At 40.0% G+C, this 19947-nt stretch overlaps 1 protein-coding gene across 1 annotated transcript; it reads right to left on the bottom strand.

Annotated features, from left to right (window-relative positions):
- Positions 1-6167: 6167 nt before the first annotated feature.
- Positions 6168-11084, bottom strand: RPK2 (receptor-like protein kinase 2). The gene is made up of 3 exons (XM_077366674.1): positions 6908-11084; positions 6547-6605; positions 6168-6404 (listed from the first exon to the last, which is right to left on the bottom strand). Exon 1 carries the CDS (start codon positions 10738-10740, stop codon positions 7360-7362), a length of 3381 nt encoding a protein of 1126 aa, XP_077222789.1. The 5' UTR covers positions 10741-11084; the 3' UTR covers positions 6168-6404; positions 6547-6605; positions 6908-7359.
- Between the last annotated feature and the right edge of the window lie 8863 nt (positions 11085-19947).

Below are 19947 nucleotides of genomic sequence, written 5' to 3' on the forward strand. Positions count from 1 at the left end.
ACATCCACATGGCAGAAGTGGGGGCCAAAAAGTGATCTTATGAAGGAGAACATACTACTGTAATCTGTGTTTTTATGCATCTTTGGCATTCCAAACACCTTTTTTTCATCAAAAGAATCACTTCTTCAATGCTTCTCATTTTTCCCAATTTCAGTGCATGCAAAAAGAGGGACGGGATAGACCTCTTGGAGCGACTCCCCTTTGCCTTGAGAATTGCCGCTCATAAGGGGCCGTTTGGATACACAGATTTTAGAATCTTGGATTTCCTCAAAATTGTAGTTGGGAGACGAGAGAATAAAGAGACCGACTGTTTCTTCTGTCTAGAATCTTAGATTTTGTGTAAGAAATCCAGGTTTCAGAAATCTCTCCCCCATCCTGAGATTTAAGAAATCCAGCATGTTCCATCTCCCCTATAGACCTTAGCCTAGTTGGTCCCCTCTCCTACTAGAGTTCTTGAAATTTAATTTCAATGGTTTTGAGTCCGCAGAAACCTATCCTTACTAGTATTGGAAGGCTTTCCAATTGTGCGGTTTCTGAGGTCAGTTGGATTTTCTCTGATCCGATTGGTATAAATGATTCTAACAAAGCAAAAATCCTCTCTCCCCTATATTTGCTATTCAACTCGTTGAGCATGCTCTTCTTGATTCCTTAGTCATGGAGGATGTTCAGTCAACACCACCATATAGATCAAGAATCAGAAATGCATTATGTGGCGCTTCACAGGTGGAGATCCTAGCTTTGATCTTCCTCCTTGCATGTTTATCGTTCTGACCTCCTCCTAGCATGTTCATTGTTCTGCCAATAGTAAGGTGGATAAACTGGGCATTTGGGCCAGTGCGAGGTTGAGAGAGTTAGAGTTTGTTGTGCTTGATCAATTTCCCACTTGAGGGTGCATGGTTATGCTTTCTTTCTTTGTTGCCCTTGACTAGCTTGGTTGAGGATCTTTCCCTTTATTTTTTTTAATAAATTCCCATCATTCAATAACAAGAAGCAAAAAAAAAATCTAAGACCACCCATAACTTAAACACCAATTTTTGAGGAATGGTCCCTCAATTCAACCCTATTCAACCTACACTAATTAAACATTTCAGAATGCTGCCGACACATCACTCAGTAAGGACTAAGGAGAGAGTTGATATCTCTCTAGTCTTACCTGGTTCATCGATTAGTTTAGTTTGGGTTAAAGTTCGCAGTTCACAACTTTCATCAGAACCCAATTCGTTAGGGTAGGCCTTCTCAGTTAGTGAGCTTCCTTTGTTCTAGCTCCATCATCAGTTGTACTTATATCAACTATTCAAATCCTCCTCAATCTTGATAATCTAGGATGTTAGAAGTAGACTCAAACTGTATTGCACAAACGTTGGCACGCACCGATTCACAGCATGGCCTGTCAATGAGCATACCAGGTAACTATTTTCTCTACTCTCTACTACTATATTTAGGAACTTGAATAGACTTATTTTTACGTTAGCCTAAGTCCACGTTCTGCATTACCATTGCAATCAAAACTCCGTTGACTCACCGGAGATATTAGGTCAATCATCCAAACACTAAACTCAGATGAAAACTGAGTGGGTGCAACAATAGCAGGGGCAAGCTCTGCTCTGCAAAAGGGATTCCTTCCACAACACAAGAATGTGAGAGATACTCTTTCAGTACAATAGGAACAAACTATGGCAAAACAAAAAAACAAAAAAAACAAAAATCTTACATGGTGGAAAGCAGATCAAAACTAGCCTTGTTCTATATATGTTGTTTTCACAGTCAACACCACAATGCAGTCTACTAGTGACAACCTCGATTGAGCATGCTTCATGCAGAGAAGACACTCGCAAATCTTTTTTGTGTTTTTTTGGAGTTAATTTAAGAGATAGCAAAAAATACAACATAATTGACAGATATTATGATTTGAAAAAGATAATTGGATTCTAAATTTAAAAACACAAAACAGGATGAAGTGTCCTAGCATACATAAAGAATTACAGAATAGTAAAATGCCTAAGACAATAGGAAAACGATGGTTACGGTAGCACGCTTTAATCCTTCCGTAACGAAAGTATCAGCCTCTCAGTTTGTCGGTCTCAAATGATGATGCAGGGTGGGACTGATCATATTGCATAGATAACAATTTCGAAGAATGATTAGAGCTAGCCGACACAGACCCTAAGGGGCTGTTTGGATAAGCGGATTTTAGAATCCAGGTTTTAGTTTGAAAACAGTGTAAAAGAGGGTCATGATCAATCTTGCTGGTATGCTTCCTCGCAGAGTTTCTTGGATTTTAAGAAAGAAAACCAGGTTTAAGAAATCTCTCAAGCATCCTGCGATTTCGAAAACCTAGAACATGGGACGATCGCCAGCTCTCTTGGTGTCGGAAAGAAGGGCTAGAAATCAGAAAACGACAGCTGCTCTCTTTCTTCCCTCGTCTCCCAACTACAATTTTGAGGAAATCCAGGATTCTAAAATACGCATATCCAAACGGGCCCTAAAAGATTTATTTTAGCCCATGAAATCATGAATCTTGAATTGCCTCAAAGATGCACGTGTCTTCAAGTTTTCCCTTGAAAATGTGTGAACCCGTGGGAAAGGCTCATGCTTTCATTTCATTTGCATTCATCACGATGCACGATCCAGAGACACATATGAGTACGTCTCTTGAATGGTTTCTAAAAATATCTCCAAATTCCAGCTGTCACGAATTACCTTTAGAGCTACTATCAAAATTAAATTTGGTTACATTCACAGGAGGGGCAGTCCAGTGGGGTGATTATTTTTTGCTTTGGATTTTTCTCCCAAATGAACAGTTTCCAAGTGTTTAATGAAATATACATAAAATCACTTTGGCAACCATCTTGGTTTTTATCCAAGATAGTAATTCCAATTTGATATCCAAGATAACCTTATCCATCAACTTGGTTTTGTAATTGAAGATGTGGATGTTTTGCTCCTTCCAAAGATGCCAAAAAAATTGCATGCAGAATTAAGTCTCCAGAGGAATTATCCGTCACTTCCGAAATTTGATAAGATGACTCCCCATATTTGATAGAACAGGAAATGTATCATGATTCAAGGATTCCTCCACCTTCTCGCAAAGGACAGAACAGCTGGCGAGCTGAAATTGTCTCTTCTTGAGGTGGTCACATGTATTTAACTTTTTGCTTGCTACAAGCTATAAGAAAGCCACCACTCTAGGTTAGGCCACTAGGTGAGGCAGAGGGAAGCCAGATCTTGATCTAATGCTTAGATAGCGGGTTAGATCCCATCAAGCATTTAAAAAGAATTTGACTGTGAAGATCTCTTTAAGGTCAAGGGACTCGACTATTCTAGTAGATTCTTGATGAAGGGATGTATGCCTTACCAAGAATATCCAGAAGGAAAGAGTAGTTTCTGATTATTATTTTTTTGAAAGAGTAGTTTATGATTTCGCCTTCCTTTAGGTGTCTTCTTAGACGTACATTCCATACCACCTCTCTCTCATAGCAGCCTTTGATTCTCACCCAAAACTATTCTACTAGATTCTTGAAAAAGGGATGTATGGTTCACGAAGAATATCCACAAGGAAGAAGTAATTCTTGATTTTACTTTCCTTTTAGATGTCTTACGACGTGAACACAGGACAACCAAGAGAAGGAGAGAAAGAATAGATAATCAAGATCAAAATCAAGAATCAGGGGTGATACGAGTAGAAAAGGAAAGCAGTTTATGAACTGGAAGGGGGAAATGAGAGAACAGTATATAACCCAGGCCCTCTCTCCCTTGCTGTCCCCCTTTTCTCCCTTCCTTCGTCACCCCTCTTATCCATTTTCTCCCCCTATCCTCCTCCTACCTTCTTTGCTGTCTCCTGCAGTCTCAAGACTGTTGACAACCATATGCTTCATCACCAACAGTCCCATCTACCCCATTCTTGACCGTTTGTTCCTCTCACTTCTCTATTGCCTTCATCTGGCCGATATATCTACTGGTTACAGACTTACAGCCCTTCCATTCTCCTCCCTTTTACTTTTCCTCTTTGTTTTCTGCACATTCATTCCCACTCGGCTCACCTTGCTGGACATAGTAGTATATCGTTGATCTGTACTCATCGCAGCAGTACCTTACTGTCTTCTGACAGATTTTTTCAGTGGTTTCGCTATCCGGCCTCATATGAAGGATTTCCACACTGCAGATACATCATGCTGTCAGTTGTTGCCAACCTGGGCTGATTGGAGCTTCCGGGCTTCTCCACCACCCTCTTGGACCTCCGGCGTACGAGTTTTGAGGCTGATTTGTTGAATTTTTCAGGTGAAATCTGACTTACATCTTTCCTACCTTCATTCGACTTGATTTCGCCTTTGATACCAATGACCAGCCCCTTACCATAGCCATATTCTTGAGACAATTTTACTTTAGATTGATGGCTGTTAGTTGGGCCCTAGAATTTGCCCATTCATTACTTAAGATTGTATTCAGACTTTATACCCTTTTTTTTAATGGCATTGTGACCTGCCTGCTTCCCATAGTTACCTATTAGTTCTTTTTGGTGTAAGTTGTTATTGCAAATGATGTTTTAACAAAATTTCGGTCTATTGATGAATTATCTCAAAGGTTGACTTAAAGTAACACTATAGTATGATTTGATTAACCTATCAGATGCTTAATTTGAATATTGGGACTAGTTTGTGCTAATTTAAGTGGAGATTGACCCATATGGCTCCTATAAGTTCTTCGGAATAACCCGTGAACCCCTGGGTTTGCACCAATTTGTTATCAGAGCCCAACGCTCAGATTCCTAGTCGCTTCGAGACCTAAACGCCAACTCGGCATTCGATAGGTCTCCATTTAGGATATAGGTTGGCATTCTCCTTTGTTGTTGTGGCACAAGTAGGAGTTGAGTTCCCGGTAGAGGTTATAGCTTGTACCCTCTTTGGTTCACTAAATTGTCATTTTTGTCATATAGGTTGACTTAGGCGTTCATTTTATCATTTTTTTTTGGGTAGGTAAGCTGGGATCGAACCTGCGACCTCAAGGTTGAGAAACAACGGATCAACCATTGAGCTACAGACCCAACACAGCTTTCGTTCTATCATATAGGGTTCTCTGAATCTCTATTTAGGTGTCTGTTGTTCCGGAGTCTGTAAGGTTGTTTTGCACACCGTTGTTTTAAAGTCTGTAGTGCTTCCATCTTATTATTAATGAATGATCTGTTTATGCTGATTTGGGAATGTGTTGCTGCTTTGTTGAGGTAAAACTCATATATTACTCTTAAATTATTAGAAATTCATCCATGAACCTGTAGGTTTGCACCAACACTGGTTGATTGAGTTAAACAACCTACGCAGATGTATTACCACATCATTCTCTCATAGCAGACATTCCTCCAATGACATGGCAAAGATTCTTGCAAGGGAGGTAGTAGATTAACTAACCTACCCACCCCACAAACACACACAGAGACAAGAAAAAACCCCATAACTGAAATACCTTTCCTTGTTGTAGTTTGTGATTTGTCTTGAAATACCTTTCCTTGTTGTAGTTTGTGATTTGTCTTGAAATACCTTTCCTTGTTGTAGTTTGTGATTTGTCTTGAAATACCTTTCCTTGTTGTAGTTTGTGATTTGTCCTTTAAGGTCGTATATTTTCACTGATGACCCATGACTTACAGAAAAAGAATCCAAGAGTTAGGTATGTGGCTGCATGCCTCTGTTCTGGCAGGTTGTGCCGTTTTGGTTTTTCTTTCCTATGTCGGATTTGGAAACAGGCATCGATTATTTTTTAGGTAGCATCAGTCTATATTTCCTGCATTGGGACAACTCATTCCAATTCTTGTATCTCAGAATTCATTTTATTATGGAAAATCAGGACTTGTGCAACAAGATTCTACCATCGATTCACCATAAACTCAAATGTTAGATCAGTTAGCAAATGAACTGATGGAGAGGGAAAGTTTATTAATAGGCGATTCATTACCTCTTTAGATAGTGGTTACACTATTCAGGTTGATGGGATGCAGCAGAGTTAGTGAATTGTTGGGCTAATGAAATGTTGCAGGCTATGGTTTTGAATGTTGGACATATTGGACGACGATGATTATGGTTAGTACAGTAGATTCAGATGTGTTTTAGAAGAGAGACTTACTTGGACTTCATATAAACTCTAGCAGCGATACAAAAGGGAATCATCTTGCGACCCGATTCAAAAGTCAAAACAAACAAAATTTAAAGATGTCTACCAAAATCATTTGTCATTTGCATAAACAGGCATAAAATAAAGGAAAAAATAGTGGTCCTCTACAGGAATTTTTACTCTGACATCTTCATTGATGAGTGATGAGACTAACCTGACATAATGGGCAATCCCTCAGAGGTCATTGATCCTACAGACGAGAATGATGACCCCAATCCGCCCTCTCAGCAAGGACTGAAGTAGTGCTACAAAATAAGACCTCAAAAGTGTCAAGATATAATCTGCCCTCTCAGCGAGCCTTTGTCCCAACTAGCTTGGGACAAAGGCTCTGTTGAGTTGAGTTGAGTTGAGTATACTATGAATCATTATAGGAGGCAGAGCTCTTACTGGTTAAATCCTACAAAAGCTTCCTCCTCACATCACAAAATCTCCAATAGAGCTTGTTCCTACCATTTGCAGAACTTGTTAACGAAGTATCAGAAAGGGAAAAAAAAAAAGAACAATTCGAAAGCACATATCAGCTAAAAAGGGAATCTTCCAATTGAACCATAATTTCAAGGGAAGTGTTGAATTTAAAAGCCAATTTCTTGGCAAAGTTACACTAAACCTCCCATTTCTCTATATATTCTATTCCCTTGATGAGTGCCCCAAAACCTCATGTTTCCAGTTAGCTCAATTTTCTACGCCAAAAAAATACATTTTTCTCGGTTGAAAAAACAAAAAATCTTGACCGGTTCCAATAACTCACCTGTGTCATGATTCTTGTAGCTACAAGGCTTTGAGCTCAGGTGTGCTTGCAAACCTTGACAACCCAACAATGAAATGTGTTGAATCATGAAAATATTATAGAAGTATAATGGAAACAATGGTTACAAATTGTATAACTTTATCAGCTCCAAAAAAACTCCTTGGAGATGTATAGTACTTTATTCAATTGAGAAAGGAGCCTGCGATACATGTATGAAAAAGGTTCTGAAATATGGTTGAATTCAGATATACACCTGCACTCTTCTGCAGATTAATATCGGTGAGTGCCCTCAGAGAAGAATGTGGAAAAATGGCGGCAATATATTACAAGAAGATAAATACAACTCACAAACAAATCTGAGAGAAGCCCAAAAATGGGCACACCGGAAGCATGAATTATACCTCAACCTCACCTTCTAGTTGAATGAGTTAAATATCTGGAAGTATTATTAGCTAGCATGTTGGAGGTTGAAGCTGCTTCAGCCGTTGGACAACTTGCTTCATCGTAGGCCTGATTGAGAGAGAATCAACGGTACACATGACAGCCAGGTGTAGTGTATCCACCAAATCATCATGAGGGCCTACTTCCCACAGCCCTGCAGTGAAAACTTCGCGGGCCCGCCCCTGTCGGAGAAGCATACAAGCCCAGGCAACTATATTGAAACCATTTCCATATGAAGAAAACGAAGGATCTAAAGCTTTCTTGTCTGATATCAACTCTAGAAGTACCACACCATAGCTATACACATCGGCCTTATCAGAAACACGGCAAGTCATTGCATACTCTGGAGCAACATACCCAAAAGTTCCCGCAACCCCAGTAGTTGCATGGGTTTCAGAGGTTCCCAGAAGCCTTGCGAGTCCAAAGTCCGACAAATAAGCATTAAAGTCATTATCTAACAAGATATTGCTCGGTTTGACATCACGATGAAGGACACGGGGAACACACTGATAGTGTAAATAAGCAAGTGCACGAGCAATATCTAAAGCAATCTTGTGAAGCATCCTCCAATCAACGGCTCTCTCAGATCGTTCCTGGATAAAATTTTCCAAATTACCTCCTGGTAGATAGTTATATATGAGAAACATCTCCGTCTCGCTCGCATGAAAACCAATTAAAGTCACAAGATTCTGATGGCGCATTCTTCCGAGGGTCTTGATTTCTGCATGGAATTGTTGAACCCCTTGAAAACGTCCAACTGAGAGCCTCTTTATCGCCACTATCACTCCCGGAGAAATCTCAGCCTTGTATGTAGCTCCAAAACCTCCACTCCCAATACAGTTGCTTGCATTAAAGCTCCCTGTGGCCCGCATGACGATCTCGTAAGTAAGTGGGACTCCGATGGCAGTGAAAACTGTCACATCTCTTTGTCCTGATCCCTGAACTGTGGGCCTTGGCATGCGTTTCCTTGTACACAGAAAGAGAATAACCAGAGCTAGTAGGACGCCAACAATGGCAGAGGCAGATGCTACCGAGGCAATCTCAATAGAATTGAATCCGCCATTGCCCTTCTTCTCGGGTACAGTTGAGGGTGGAGAAGAAGCATATTGTTGTGGGGCCCCAGACTGCCCTTGCAGATCTGATGATGACACAGATGGTTGAACTAGATGACAGGAAGAATGAAGCAAAGGATTCCCAAGGATACTGTCACAAGTAATTGAAGCACCATTTGACGGTATTGTCCCAGACAAGTTATTGAAGGATGCATTGAATACAGAGAGCAATGTCAAATTAGCAAAACCAGAGGGGATCTGCCCCAAGAGCTTATTGTTGTCGAGTAGAAGAACTGTCAGATTCCTCAAACTCGCCAGATCTCTTGGAATCTCACCTGATATGGAATTTGAAGAAAGATCCAACACCTCTAGAGATGGCAACTGGCCTAAGCCAGAAGGAATATCACCAGTCAGGTTGTTAGCAGCCAACATGAGATACTTCAAACCCTTTAACAGCCCCAAATGCTCTGGAATCTGACCTTGTAATTTGTTCCGACTCATGTCAAGACTAACCAGAGAGTCCAAATAACCAAAATTTGGGGATATTGAACCAATAATTTGATTCCCCGAGACATCTAGAAGCATAAGAGATCTGCACTTTGCACCAATCTCCAGAGGAATCTGATCAGAAATCTGGTTGTTGCTAAAGTTGGCAATCAGCCCACTCAAATTATCACACTGGTCAAATAAATACCCAGGGAGTGACCCAAGAAGACTATTCTCACTAACAAGAAATGCATAAACAGTCCGTGTTCCTAATCTTTCTGCTGCAATAGGCAACAATGGCAGAGGAGATGAAAATTTATTTCTACTGAAATTATGCAGAATTGGGAGATTATCACTTGACCCAAAGGATAGCAAGGACATGGTAGCCAAAGTTCTGTATGTAAAGAATGAAGCATAAGCAGAATATAGATCATACTGTTGGACAAATGAAGCATCCAAAGAGGGCGTAGGAGGGCATCTGTCATAGATAAACCTAGGTATGGAGCCAGATAAAAAGTTCCCACTTACATCAAACACAGTCATGCAAGGAACCATAAGTCCCACATCGAGCCCCCCAGTCAACTTATTCGAGCTCAAGTCAACAAAATGCAGATTCTTGCAGCGCCCAAAGGCCAGCGGGGTTTCTCCAGTGAAAAAATTGTGGCCTAGGTTAACCATTTCCAAGCTGTCACAAGCACCCCAGTCACTCGGAATTCTGCCTTCTATAGTTGCCCTTGGGGCCCAAATTATCCTAAGCTTCGGCAGAGTCGTAACATTCATGGGAATACCCCCTTGGAAATAATTATAATCATCATTAGAAGCATTAGATGAACCCCCAAAGGAGTCTAAAAGCGGCATAGGATCATATAAATTCGAAAGAACAAGGACTGATAGCTCAACACAATTTCCAAGCTCAGCAGGTATAGACCCACTAAGGCTATTCCTCGACACATCCAACACTTCCAACTTCTGAAGCCGACCGATATCCGGAGGAATGACATCCTCCAACATATTAGAAAACAGCATCAAAGATTGCAACTCACCACAATTCCCCAAACTACTTGGAATGCCACCAACCAACAAATTCCCAGACAGATCAAGATGCTTAAGATTCCGACAATTGTTTGCAATCTCGACCGGAATAGACCCACCCAATCGGTTGAAAGACAAATGAAGTTCCCTCAACTCAGTAAAATTACCCAAAAATCCGGGGACAATCCCAATCAATCCATTACCATCCAAATTCAAGATTTCCAACCCAACACAATTCAACAGCGACACAGGAATCTCTCCAGTAATCCTATTATAACCGAGATTAAGCACACGAAGCTTCCTCAAACCCCCAAATTCAGATGGTAAAGCACTAGAGAACAAATTTCCCTCTAGATCAAGCACTTCTAGATTCTCCAAACCCCAGATTTCAGTGGGAATTTCACCATCAAACCCATTAAACGGAAGAGATAAAACCCTAAGTTCAGCAAGTTTTCCAATTGATGGTGACAATTTCCCCCCCAATTTTACTTCACTAGCACAAAATCTACTATACCCAAATCCAGAAAACGGAAACCGTTTAAATCCATAACAAGAAAAAGTATCCGAATTACCTCCTCTGCCACTGATATTGAGCGACAAAACCCTATATTCTGAGTCACACAAAACACCGAACCAAGAACAGTGGTCTGAATTATCAGAACTCCATTCAGAGAGAATTCCGGATGGATCAGAAATTGAAGTCTTGAACTCAAGAAGAATTGATCTTTCTGAAGTGCCAGCATCTCCAGCCACATAGAGAACACAGAGAGATAGCCATAGATTGAAAAAAAGAGAAGAGATTAGGGTTTTATAGAGACGCATTTCTCACGGAATTGCGAGAGCAAGTCTTAAAAAAGAAGAAAAACGAAAAGACCTAACCCTAAAACGTTAAAAACCTAACCCTAGAAGCAGGGTTTTCAGAGATTTGATTTTTGAGCTGTAGAAGAAGGGGTTTTGAGAAACCCTAACCCTAGTTTTCGACATGCGAGAGAGGAAAGAGGAGAAAAATGAAAAAACTAAGAAAACAAAGAAAATCGAAAAGAACTAATCCGAAAAATTAAAAATCTAACCCTAGAAGGTTAGATTTCAGAGATTTTGAGCTATAGAAGAAGTGATTTTGAGAAACCCTAACCCTAATTTTCGACATGAGAGAGAGAGATGAGAAGGAGAAGAAGAAGAAAATTGAAAATTCAGTACTTCGGGAAAACGCGTTTTGCTTCTTCTACTTCTGTTCTTCTTTGGCGTTGATGAATTCGCAACCCCATGTAGGATAATTCGCACCCCTCTCACGTGACATAGCTTTAAAGTTTTGCCTCATAAGTCATAAATTCATAATTCACTTTAAAATGGTGTGAATTATCCTAGAGCGGGTGCGAATTTATCTTTGCTTTCTTTTTTTCTTTTTCTCTTCTAAGCTGTGGGGCCCACTAGACTTTGATTAAAGATTCCTCCGATTGTACACGTGTCGTGAGAATGACTAGTCGGCGTGTCTGACTTTGAAGTCAGCAAGCTTGAGTCTTAAAATCAACGGCTGTCACTAACTTGCACCGTAAGTGACAAGGCTTGGGAGACCGTAATAGTTTTCCATCTTGGATCCATCCTGACCGTTTGCCTGCTGGGACCATGGTTTTAAATTTCTTTGGACCGAAATCTGAAATTTCGGGTTTCAGTCAGCACCGAGCCGAAATGCGGAAATGGTACCAGCCGAAATTTCGTTTTTTCATATTTCGTCAGAAATTTCAACCCAAAAATCTCAAAATTTTTAATTATTTATTATTTTCCCGAAATTTAAGAATTTCAGCCAAAATTTGGTATTAAATAAAAAATTATTTTTTATTGGTATATCGGATTTCAGGCCAAAATTTCGGTTTTGGTGAGGGCCAAAACCCATTCCGAAACCGAAATTTAAAACCATGGCTGGGAGCTTGGGACCCAATTTGGATTGCTAGTCTGAACCAAGGTTTTAAATTTCGGTTTCGGTACCAATTTCGGACCCCACCGAGATCCGAAATTTGGTATTTCAGTTCGAAATTTCAGACCGAAATTCCGAAATTTTGTAACAATTCTTCTTCTTTTTTAAATGACTTTTTTCTCGAAATTTCGGTCCGGCCCGAAATTTGGTAAAGGGCGAAATCCGAAATTTCACCAAATTTCGGTTTCGGTCTCCACCGAAATTTTAGTCCAAAATTTTAGATTTCGGCCCAAATTTAAAACCATGGTCTGAACTGAAGCTCTTTGGATGTTGAATATTTGGAATCTTTTACTTATGGTTTTCTATTTAGGCTACTCATTTGCATGCTATTGATTTTAATGATCACGATCATTTCTTGGACATTAGATGGATGGTCGAGATCAAATCGGTGGGTTCCACCGTTCAATTCAATCAGACCTTATAAGTTTTCAGTGTAATGAGGATGTGGCACATTGGATCCCTACTGATTTAGGTAATATAAGCACGAGAAAAGTATTTCTAAGCACGTGGCTTAAAAAGCCCCCGATTGGTCGCTTTTTGTGGACCCCGCAAAGGTGAACCCGCAGTACGAACCAATCAATCGGTGGTTTTTTAAGCCACTTATGCTTAGGGAGCTCCCTAAGCACGTGCTTAGAAACACTTTTCTCATATAATCCCACCCTTGTTTTGATACTGTCACTCCTCTCCTTGTTTTAATACTTGATTTTATCCAAATTTCTAACAAACATAAGTTTACCAGAAAATAAACTGGACTTTAGACCCACGCACCAAGTAAAATCTCCGATAAAGAATGATCTTTGATGTGCAACATATTTACGTTGTGGCCCGACAAATGAACGATTTGGATCATCCTTTGAAGCGGGCCCACCACATAACATGTTTATTAATATTAGGGATAATTACATTTACACCCCCTCTAGTTTCTCACACATCCACTTCAACCCCTATAGTTTAAAAAGTGACAAAGACATCCCCTCTAGTTTCGTTTTGTTTAAGGTTTGCCCCCTCAGCTGAAGGTTCGTCCATAGATTGAAGGGTTACGATGATCCGATGGAGCTGATTTTTTGGGGTTTGGATTCGGGTATGGGCCCACATTATTTGGATGATCCAAAGCGTTCATTTGATGGGTCCTGACATAGATAGGGTGTGCCCAAAAAATCAGCTCCATCGGATCATCCTAACCCTTCAATCTATGGACGAACCTTCAGCTGAGGGGGCAAACCTTAAACAAAACAAAACTAGAGGGGATGTCTTTGTTACTTTTTAAACTACAGGGGTTGAAGTGGATGTGTCAGAAACTAGAGGGGGTGTAAATGTAATTATCCCTTAATATTATTACTACTAAGACTAAATCCTAAAGATCAACAGTGGGTATCACATGGGACATGCACATTTTAATCATGACCATTTATTTGTGGAATAATCAGTTTTGCACTCAAAATCAATTCTTCAAAATCCAAAATGAGTGCGCCTAAACTAGAATTCCATCCATAATTAAGGTCTCTAATCTACAAAATTCATCTCTTGATATAAACCAAATTTGGACCTTATAGTTAGAGGGCTGGGATTATCCAAACAAGGTAGGGCCAACAACAATTGGCCAGATGAATGAACGGACCCAATCGTGAAACGGGACCCACATGGCAATGCCTTTTTTCAAACTCGATTCATAGATCAGCTTTACATCATAACTAACGTTTTAAATTATGTTACAATACAAAATTATCGGGACCCTTAGGTTTTCATTAAAAAAAAGATTAGAATAAGGAAAACACATCTAGAAAGAGGCTAATTTCTAGAAATAAAGACTATCTATGATGATAAATGAAGGGCAGTGATAAATCGACTCCCAAATATCTTAAATCGACTCCCTATGTGTCTTTCTCTCTCTTCCGGGTTAGAGAGAGAAAGAGGAGAGATAGGTCTACATTGGGGGTCGATTTAAGACCACCTAACATTGACTTGAAGTGTTATCACATGTGGAGACCATGATTGAAATGGTGCAAATGTGAGGTCATTGATCCCTTCCCATGTGAACCACAAACAACATATGAGACAATTTAAATTCGCGTACACCAAATTTTGTCGTATGGTATTACGATTGTCTATTTTTCAACAATATGAAAGCACATTATTCCCTGACTCACCAGGGAACAAATTATGCCCTGACTCACAGAATGAATACCTTGGTGTAGAGGTACATATTAATTGTTGATAATTTTCTTATATGTATTGATAGGGATGTCAATTAGGGCTGCAACTCGGGTCGGGCGGGTCGGGTTTTGGAGAGGGTTTTGGAGAACCCAACCCTACCCGAGAAATATCTCGGGTCGGGTCGGGTCGGGTCGGGTTCTTTTTCGGAAAACCCACGATTCCCAAACCCGACCCTACCCATGATAAATCTCGGGTCGGTTTGGGTTTTTTCACCTTGACGCAATTTTTTAAGGAAAATTCTTGTTTGGCAAGACAACTCAACTCATAGAAGCAGAAATTACACTCACATTACACTTGAATCAAACAATGATGTAATTACACTCACATCATACTTGAATCAAACAATGCTGTAATTAAACAATGTTGTAATTACAATCAAACAATGCTGAATCAAACACTTGAATCAACTCAACTCATAGAAGCAGAAATTACACTCACATACTGTAACTGTGGGTGCGTGGGTTTTCACTTTTAAATTTTAACTAACAATAGAAAAAAATGTACATACTATAACTTATGTAACTCGGGTCGGGCCCCTTCAAACCCGGCTCGACCCGAGATTCATGCGGGCTTTTGAATGCTCAACCCGGCTCGACCCAAAACCCATGAAACCTGAACCCAACCCAGGCTATTTTCGGGTCGGATCGATGCGGGTCGGGTAAAACCCGGCTCGAGTTGCAACCCTAATGTCAATGGACGCAGACAGCTCGATGAACCATCCAAATCAGAACGTAAACGGGAAGGATCTATACACATTAGTAGGATCTATGGTTACATTTCGGATCTCTATCATAGGCATGGTTTTAAATTTCGGTTTCGGAATGCGTCTCAGCGCTCACTGAAACAGAAATGTCGAAATTTTGGCCAAAACGGGGTACACCATTAAAATATAATATTCTATTTAAGGGAAAAGTGAGTATGAGTGGCTCCTCATATAAGCTTATATGAGGTGACGGCTAGAAACACGGTGGGCCCACATTTTTGGGGTCATCCAAACCATTCATGTGATAGGCCCTGGCATGGATAGGATGTGCCCAAAAAGTCAGCTCCATAGGATCATCCCAGCCTTTCGAACTGGGGAGGTGAAATTGGTTAGAAATTTGCCCAAAATTTTCCATTTTTCACGTCCACAGTTCAAAGGGTTGGGATGATCCTATGCAGCTAATTTTTTGGGCACACCCTATCTATGTAAGGGTGGCAACGGTTCGGTTTGACCTCCAAATTGAAACCGAACCGAACATTCTTACATCCAAACCGAACCAAACATTCTTACATCCAAACCGAACCGAAATCGAAACCGAAACACTCCAAACCGAACCGAACCGAACCAATCATCAGTTTGGTTCTACCGAAACCGAAACCGAACTGAAATTCGAATCGGTTTGGTTAAACCAAACTGAAACCGAATTTTCGGTTCCGGTTGATTTTGCCACCCTTATATCTATGTCAGGGCCTATCAAATGAATGGTTTCGATCACCCCAAAAATGTGGGCCCACCGTGTTTCTAGCCTTCACCTCATATATGAGGGGCTGCTCACAAACACCTTACCCTTTAATTAATACCAAAATTGGCCGAATTTTCGTTAATTCGGCTGAAATTTCTGGAAAATGCTATAAGTTAAATTTTTTTAGATTTTTGGGTTGAATTTCTCGAAATTTCAGACGAAATATTGAAAAAATAAAATTTTCAACCGAAATCTGGTACCATTTCTGGTATTGTTGATTTTGGTTTCGGTCGAAATTTAAAACCATGATCATAGGATCCAAAATTATTTTAGACGAATAGTGGCCAAATTGGCGTATTACCAAATCACGCCCCTATTGCCACAGCTGTAGATATAGGTATTTTGAGAATACACCTCGACGACCAATGGTTAACGATGGCTCTGATGGGTGGTTTCACTAGAATAGGCAATAATGAGATCACCCCAGAATAACGTTATTGACACAAATAGTTCATGGGCGAAAATTGAGTTATTTGGGTTCTGGAGGATTGACAGAACGAACTGCTAGTTTTCGGATATGAGATATCCATCCTAGTCGCTATGGGCGTATTTGCCCAATTGACATGTCTGAAGGAATCAATGTTGGACTTATTGGATCTTTAGCTATTTATGCGAGGATTGGTTATTTGGGGTCTATAGAGAGTCCGTACTATCCTCCAAAGATCTGTATAATCATTGGGTTTATAGTAATGAACAAAAAAGGCACAACTTGAGCAATGAGTTCAGAAATCGAATCCAAACAACTAACAAAAACTCGTGAAACAATTCTAAATCCGATTTTAGTATACTTATTTACGAAAATGTCGTCAAATTTTTTTTATCTTTAAGTATTATTTTATGGGAATTTTAGTAAAAATTGCATGTATTTTTTAGAAAGATTCCTATTTTCAGTATTTTAGATTAGTCATATAGAATTAGGGGTGCAAGTTTGGCCCAGTCAGCCCTGACCCGCCCTGAGCCCGAACAGGGTCAGGGCTGGATTTTCTAACCCTGAGGGCGGGTTAGGGTTCATTTTTTTTTAACCCTGACTCAGGTCGGGCGGGTTTTGGGTTAATGCCTCGGCTACCCTGACCCGGCCCGACCCTGAGTTTTCTATTATAGAATTGAATCATCTGTGTATGTTTCTTTTGCTAATGTTTTCTATTATCTTGGATTGATGTTTCTTTAGATTATTATTATTAATTGTCTTTGTTGCCCGGATGTTGTTAAATTCATATTGTCTTATTTTGCTCCATTTCTCTGATTATTGATCATTTTGTTCCATATGATAAGTGGTTGCTTTATTTTTGGCACTCTTAGCAGGTATTTGCGCTAGGGTCGATTAGGGCCGGCCTGGCCTGGCCCTACCCAATCAAGGCCAATCAGGGCGGGCCAGGCCTAGCAGAATACCCTGTAGGGCGGGTAATGGGTTGAGATTTTCCGGCCCTGACTCATGATCAGGGCAGGTCAGGGCCGAGATAATGGGATCTAGGGTTGGGCTAGGGTTTTGAAAAACCCGACCCTGTTGCAGCCCTATATAGAATGTCTAAATTATCTGAAAAAAAAAAAAAACTGAGAGAGACACAACGAAGGAAATCTTTTAGAATGATTACTCTCTCCTTTGCTGTAGTGTATAGAAAGATAATAAGTTAGTGCCTAGCAAATGAACGGTGTAGATCATAAAAAAGATGGGCCCACATGAATGGATGATCTAAACCGTATTTTGGGCCCGCCATAGATAGATTGTGCCCCCAAAAAATGAGCATTGTTGGATGAACCTAAACCCTCCTTTGATCTGAGGAGATTTATGGCCCCCAATTTTTTGGACGTCTCATGAAAACTCAGCAAACAAGGGATTTGGGTTTGGGATCATTGGACGGCCCTCACTTTTGGGGCACAACAGATCTACAATGGGACCCAACAAATGAACGGTTTAGATTATCCACGCATGTGGGGCCCAACTATCCGTTCTCAGGCTGCACGCGCGGTCACCGTATAAACTTCCATATTCAAAAGTCGATATCTTCCAGGAGAAGGGAAGCAACTTCTGAAGCTTTTGATTTTGTCCACCTTAATCATGTTAGAATGGGCCCCACATGAAATTAAGGAAAAAAGGTGACTGATATATTCATCCCTTTTCTTCCCACAGCCACCCCTCTAAGTGTATATCTGACTATCTGACTGACTGACTACTCTCTTAAGATTACAAGTAGGTGGTACGTGGAAGAAAATTGGGGCGAATATATCACTTCCCAAGAAAAAACCAATGAAATGATAATGGGTCCCATCACTCCTCACTTTGGGAGAAGGCCAACCACAAAGAAAGAAAGAGGTTTCCATAGGGCTCTGTTTGGTTAGATGAGATTTTAGTGGAAGTAGTAGTCAACAAGGAGGTGACAAGGGTGGGAAATGTGTAGACTTGTCTGAGAAGATTAGAGGGAATTTTGGGGAATTTTGGTAGTGTGTTTGGTTAGATGTCAAAGCATGTGGGAGAATGGAGGGGTGTCATTAACAAATAAATAGTAGAAGAGAGAGAAAGAGGAGAGAGAAAAGTAATGATTACACATGGCATTTCATATTCTACTCTTCTCCCCTCTAAAATTTACCAAAAACAAGGTTTGGCATTGGAAAAGTAGGGGAGGGGACAATCCCGCCACATAGGCGTCACTTAAGCAAAAAGCTAATAATGATGTCTCTTCCATGTCTAGTAGTCCAATGGGATTTGAGCTAAAAAATAACAACCAAACAACATTTTGTATTTCATATTCCTAGAGATGCTCAGCCGTCTTCCCTACTTTTTGCAACCAAACAGAGCCTAGGACATCACTCCTCAATTGGTTTTGACACCCACTAAATTAGGGTATCTAGAGACCCTCACACAGCATCATTTCATCTTGGTTTACAGTTTTTTAAATAACTTTTCACAGCTGTTTTAACATCATCCCATACTGGAGTGTTCGTTTGGTTATAACCGAACCGAATAGACCGAAATTTCTAAAAACCGAACCGATTAAAAATTCGGTTTTAACCGAATAAAAAGAGGAAAAAAAGCAAAATCTCGGTTTGGATCGGAGGGCTAGGATCATCCTATCGAAATGATTTTTTGAGCAACACCTAATTAAGCTGTGATCAATCAAAAGGACGGTTTTAATCATCCTACGAAGTGCCCATATAACACATTTTTTTGGAAAAATAATGGTTTTTATCCATAATTTCGGTTATTCGGTTAACCGATTTTTTTTTTTTTTTTTGAGATAACCGAAATTAACCAAATTTCCTAAAAAAAAAAAAACTGAAACCGAATTGACCAAACCAATTCGGTTCGGTTATCCGGTTATAATCGAATAATGAACACCCATAATCCCAGTCCTAGATATTCAAAGAAGGTAAGAGGGGTCCTTGGTTTTAAACTAGGTTTCCATCTAGTTTTTGGTCTTCTAAGGAGGAAGCTGACACATATTTCAGTAATTAGCATCAATTTTCGTTTGATATTTGGGTTTTTATATTCCCATCCTAAGAAGTCGACAAAGGTGGAGTTCAGCCTTGGAATTCAAATTCCAGGGGCGTGATTTCGGCTCTCATCGAAACCGAAATTTTCGGCCGAAATTTCATGTGAAATCCACAAAATAAAATAAAATAATATTTTATTCCATAGAAAATTTCGACCGAAATTACCCAAATTTTGGTAATTTCGGCTAAAATTTAGAGGCAAGTTTTATTTAATGGAAAAAATCTATTTTTTATGAGTGAAATTCCTTAAATTTTGACCGAAATTTCAGGAAAAATGAAATTTGGGTCAAAATTTTATATTGTTTCGGGTATACACGAATTCGGTTTCGTCCGCTACCGAAACTTGAAATTTCGGATTTCGGTTGAAATTTAAAACCTTGGATTTCAGAGGGGGGTAATGGGCAGTGATGACCCCGGGTCTGATTCTTTCAGGATCGTCCCCCTGAGCCCATTACTTATTCTCTTTCTTTTTCCCCTTCGGCGCTTTTCCCATCTCCGGATTTCCTGACTTTATCTCGGTTTGTTTTCTTTAGGCTACTATTTCCTTATTTTTGTTGCATTTATTTGATTGTCGTCTTCTTGTGTATATCTATTTGTTCTTGCATATTAGTTTGCGTAGCCGTAGATGGAGATCGGTATTAGGATCATGCAACGCTGGAGTTGCACTAGATCCCCTCTCCTCCCTATGATGTATTTTGGTTCCATTTGATGTATATAAATTGTAAAAGGGGAGACTATGGTTGGGTGATGCTAATATCAATCCTCCTTTTTCTCGCATTGCTTGTGTGTGATACATCTGTTAGATGTACTTCTTTTTTATTCGTACTTCTTTGTCATAGCCGTGTCCAA

This window comes from Tasmannia lanceolata, unplaced genomic scaffold (assembly GCF_043159265.1).
Source record: "Tasmannia lanceolata isolate RefF3 unplaced genomic scaffold, GAP_Taslan_0.1 ptg000003l, whole genome shotgun sequence".
NCBI classification, from domain to species: Eukaryota; Viridiplantae; Streptophyta; class Magnoliopsida; order Canellales; family Winteraceae; genus Tasmannia; species Tasmannia lanceolata.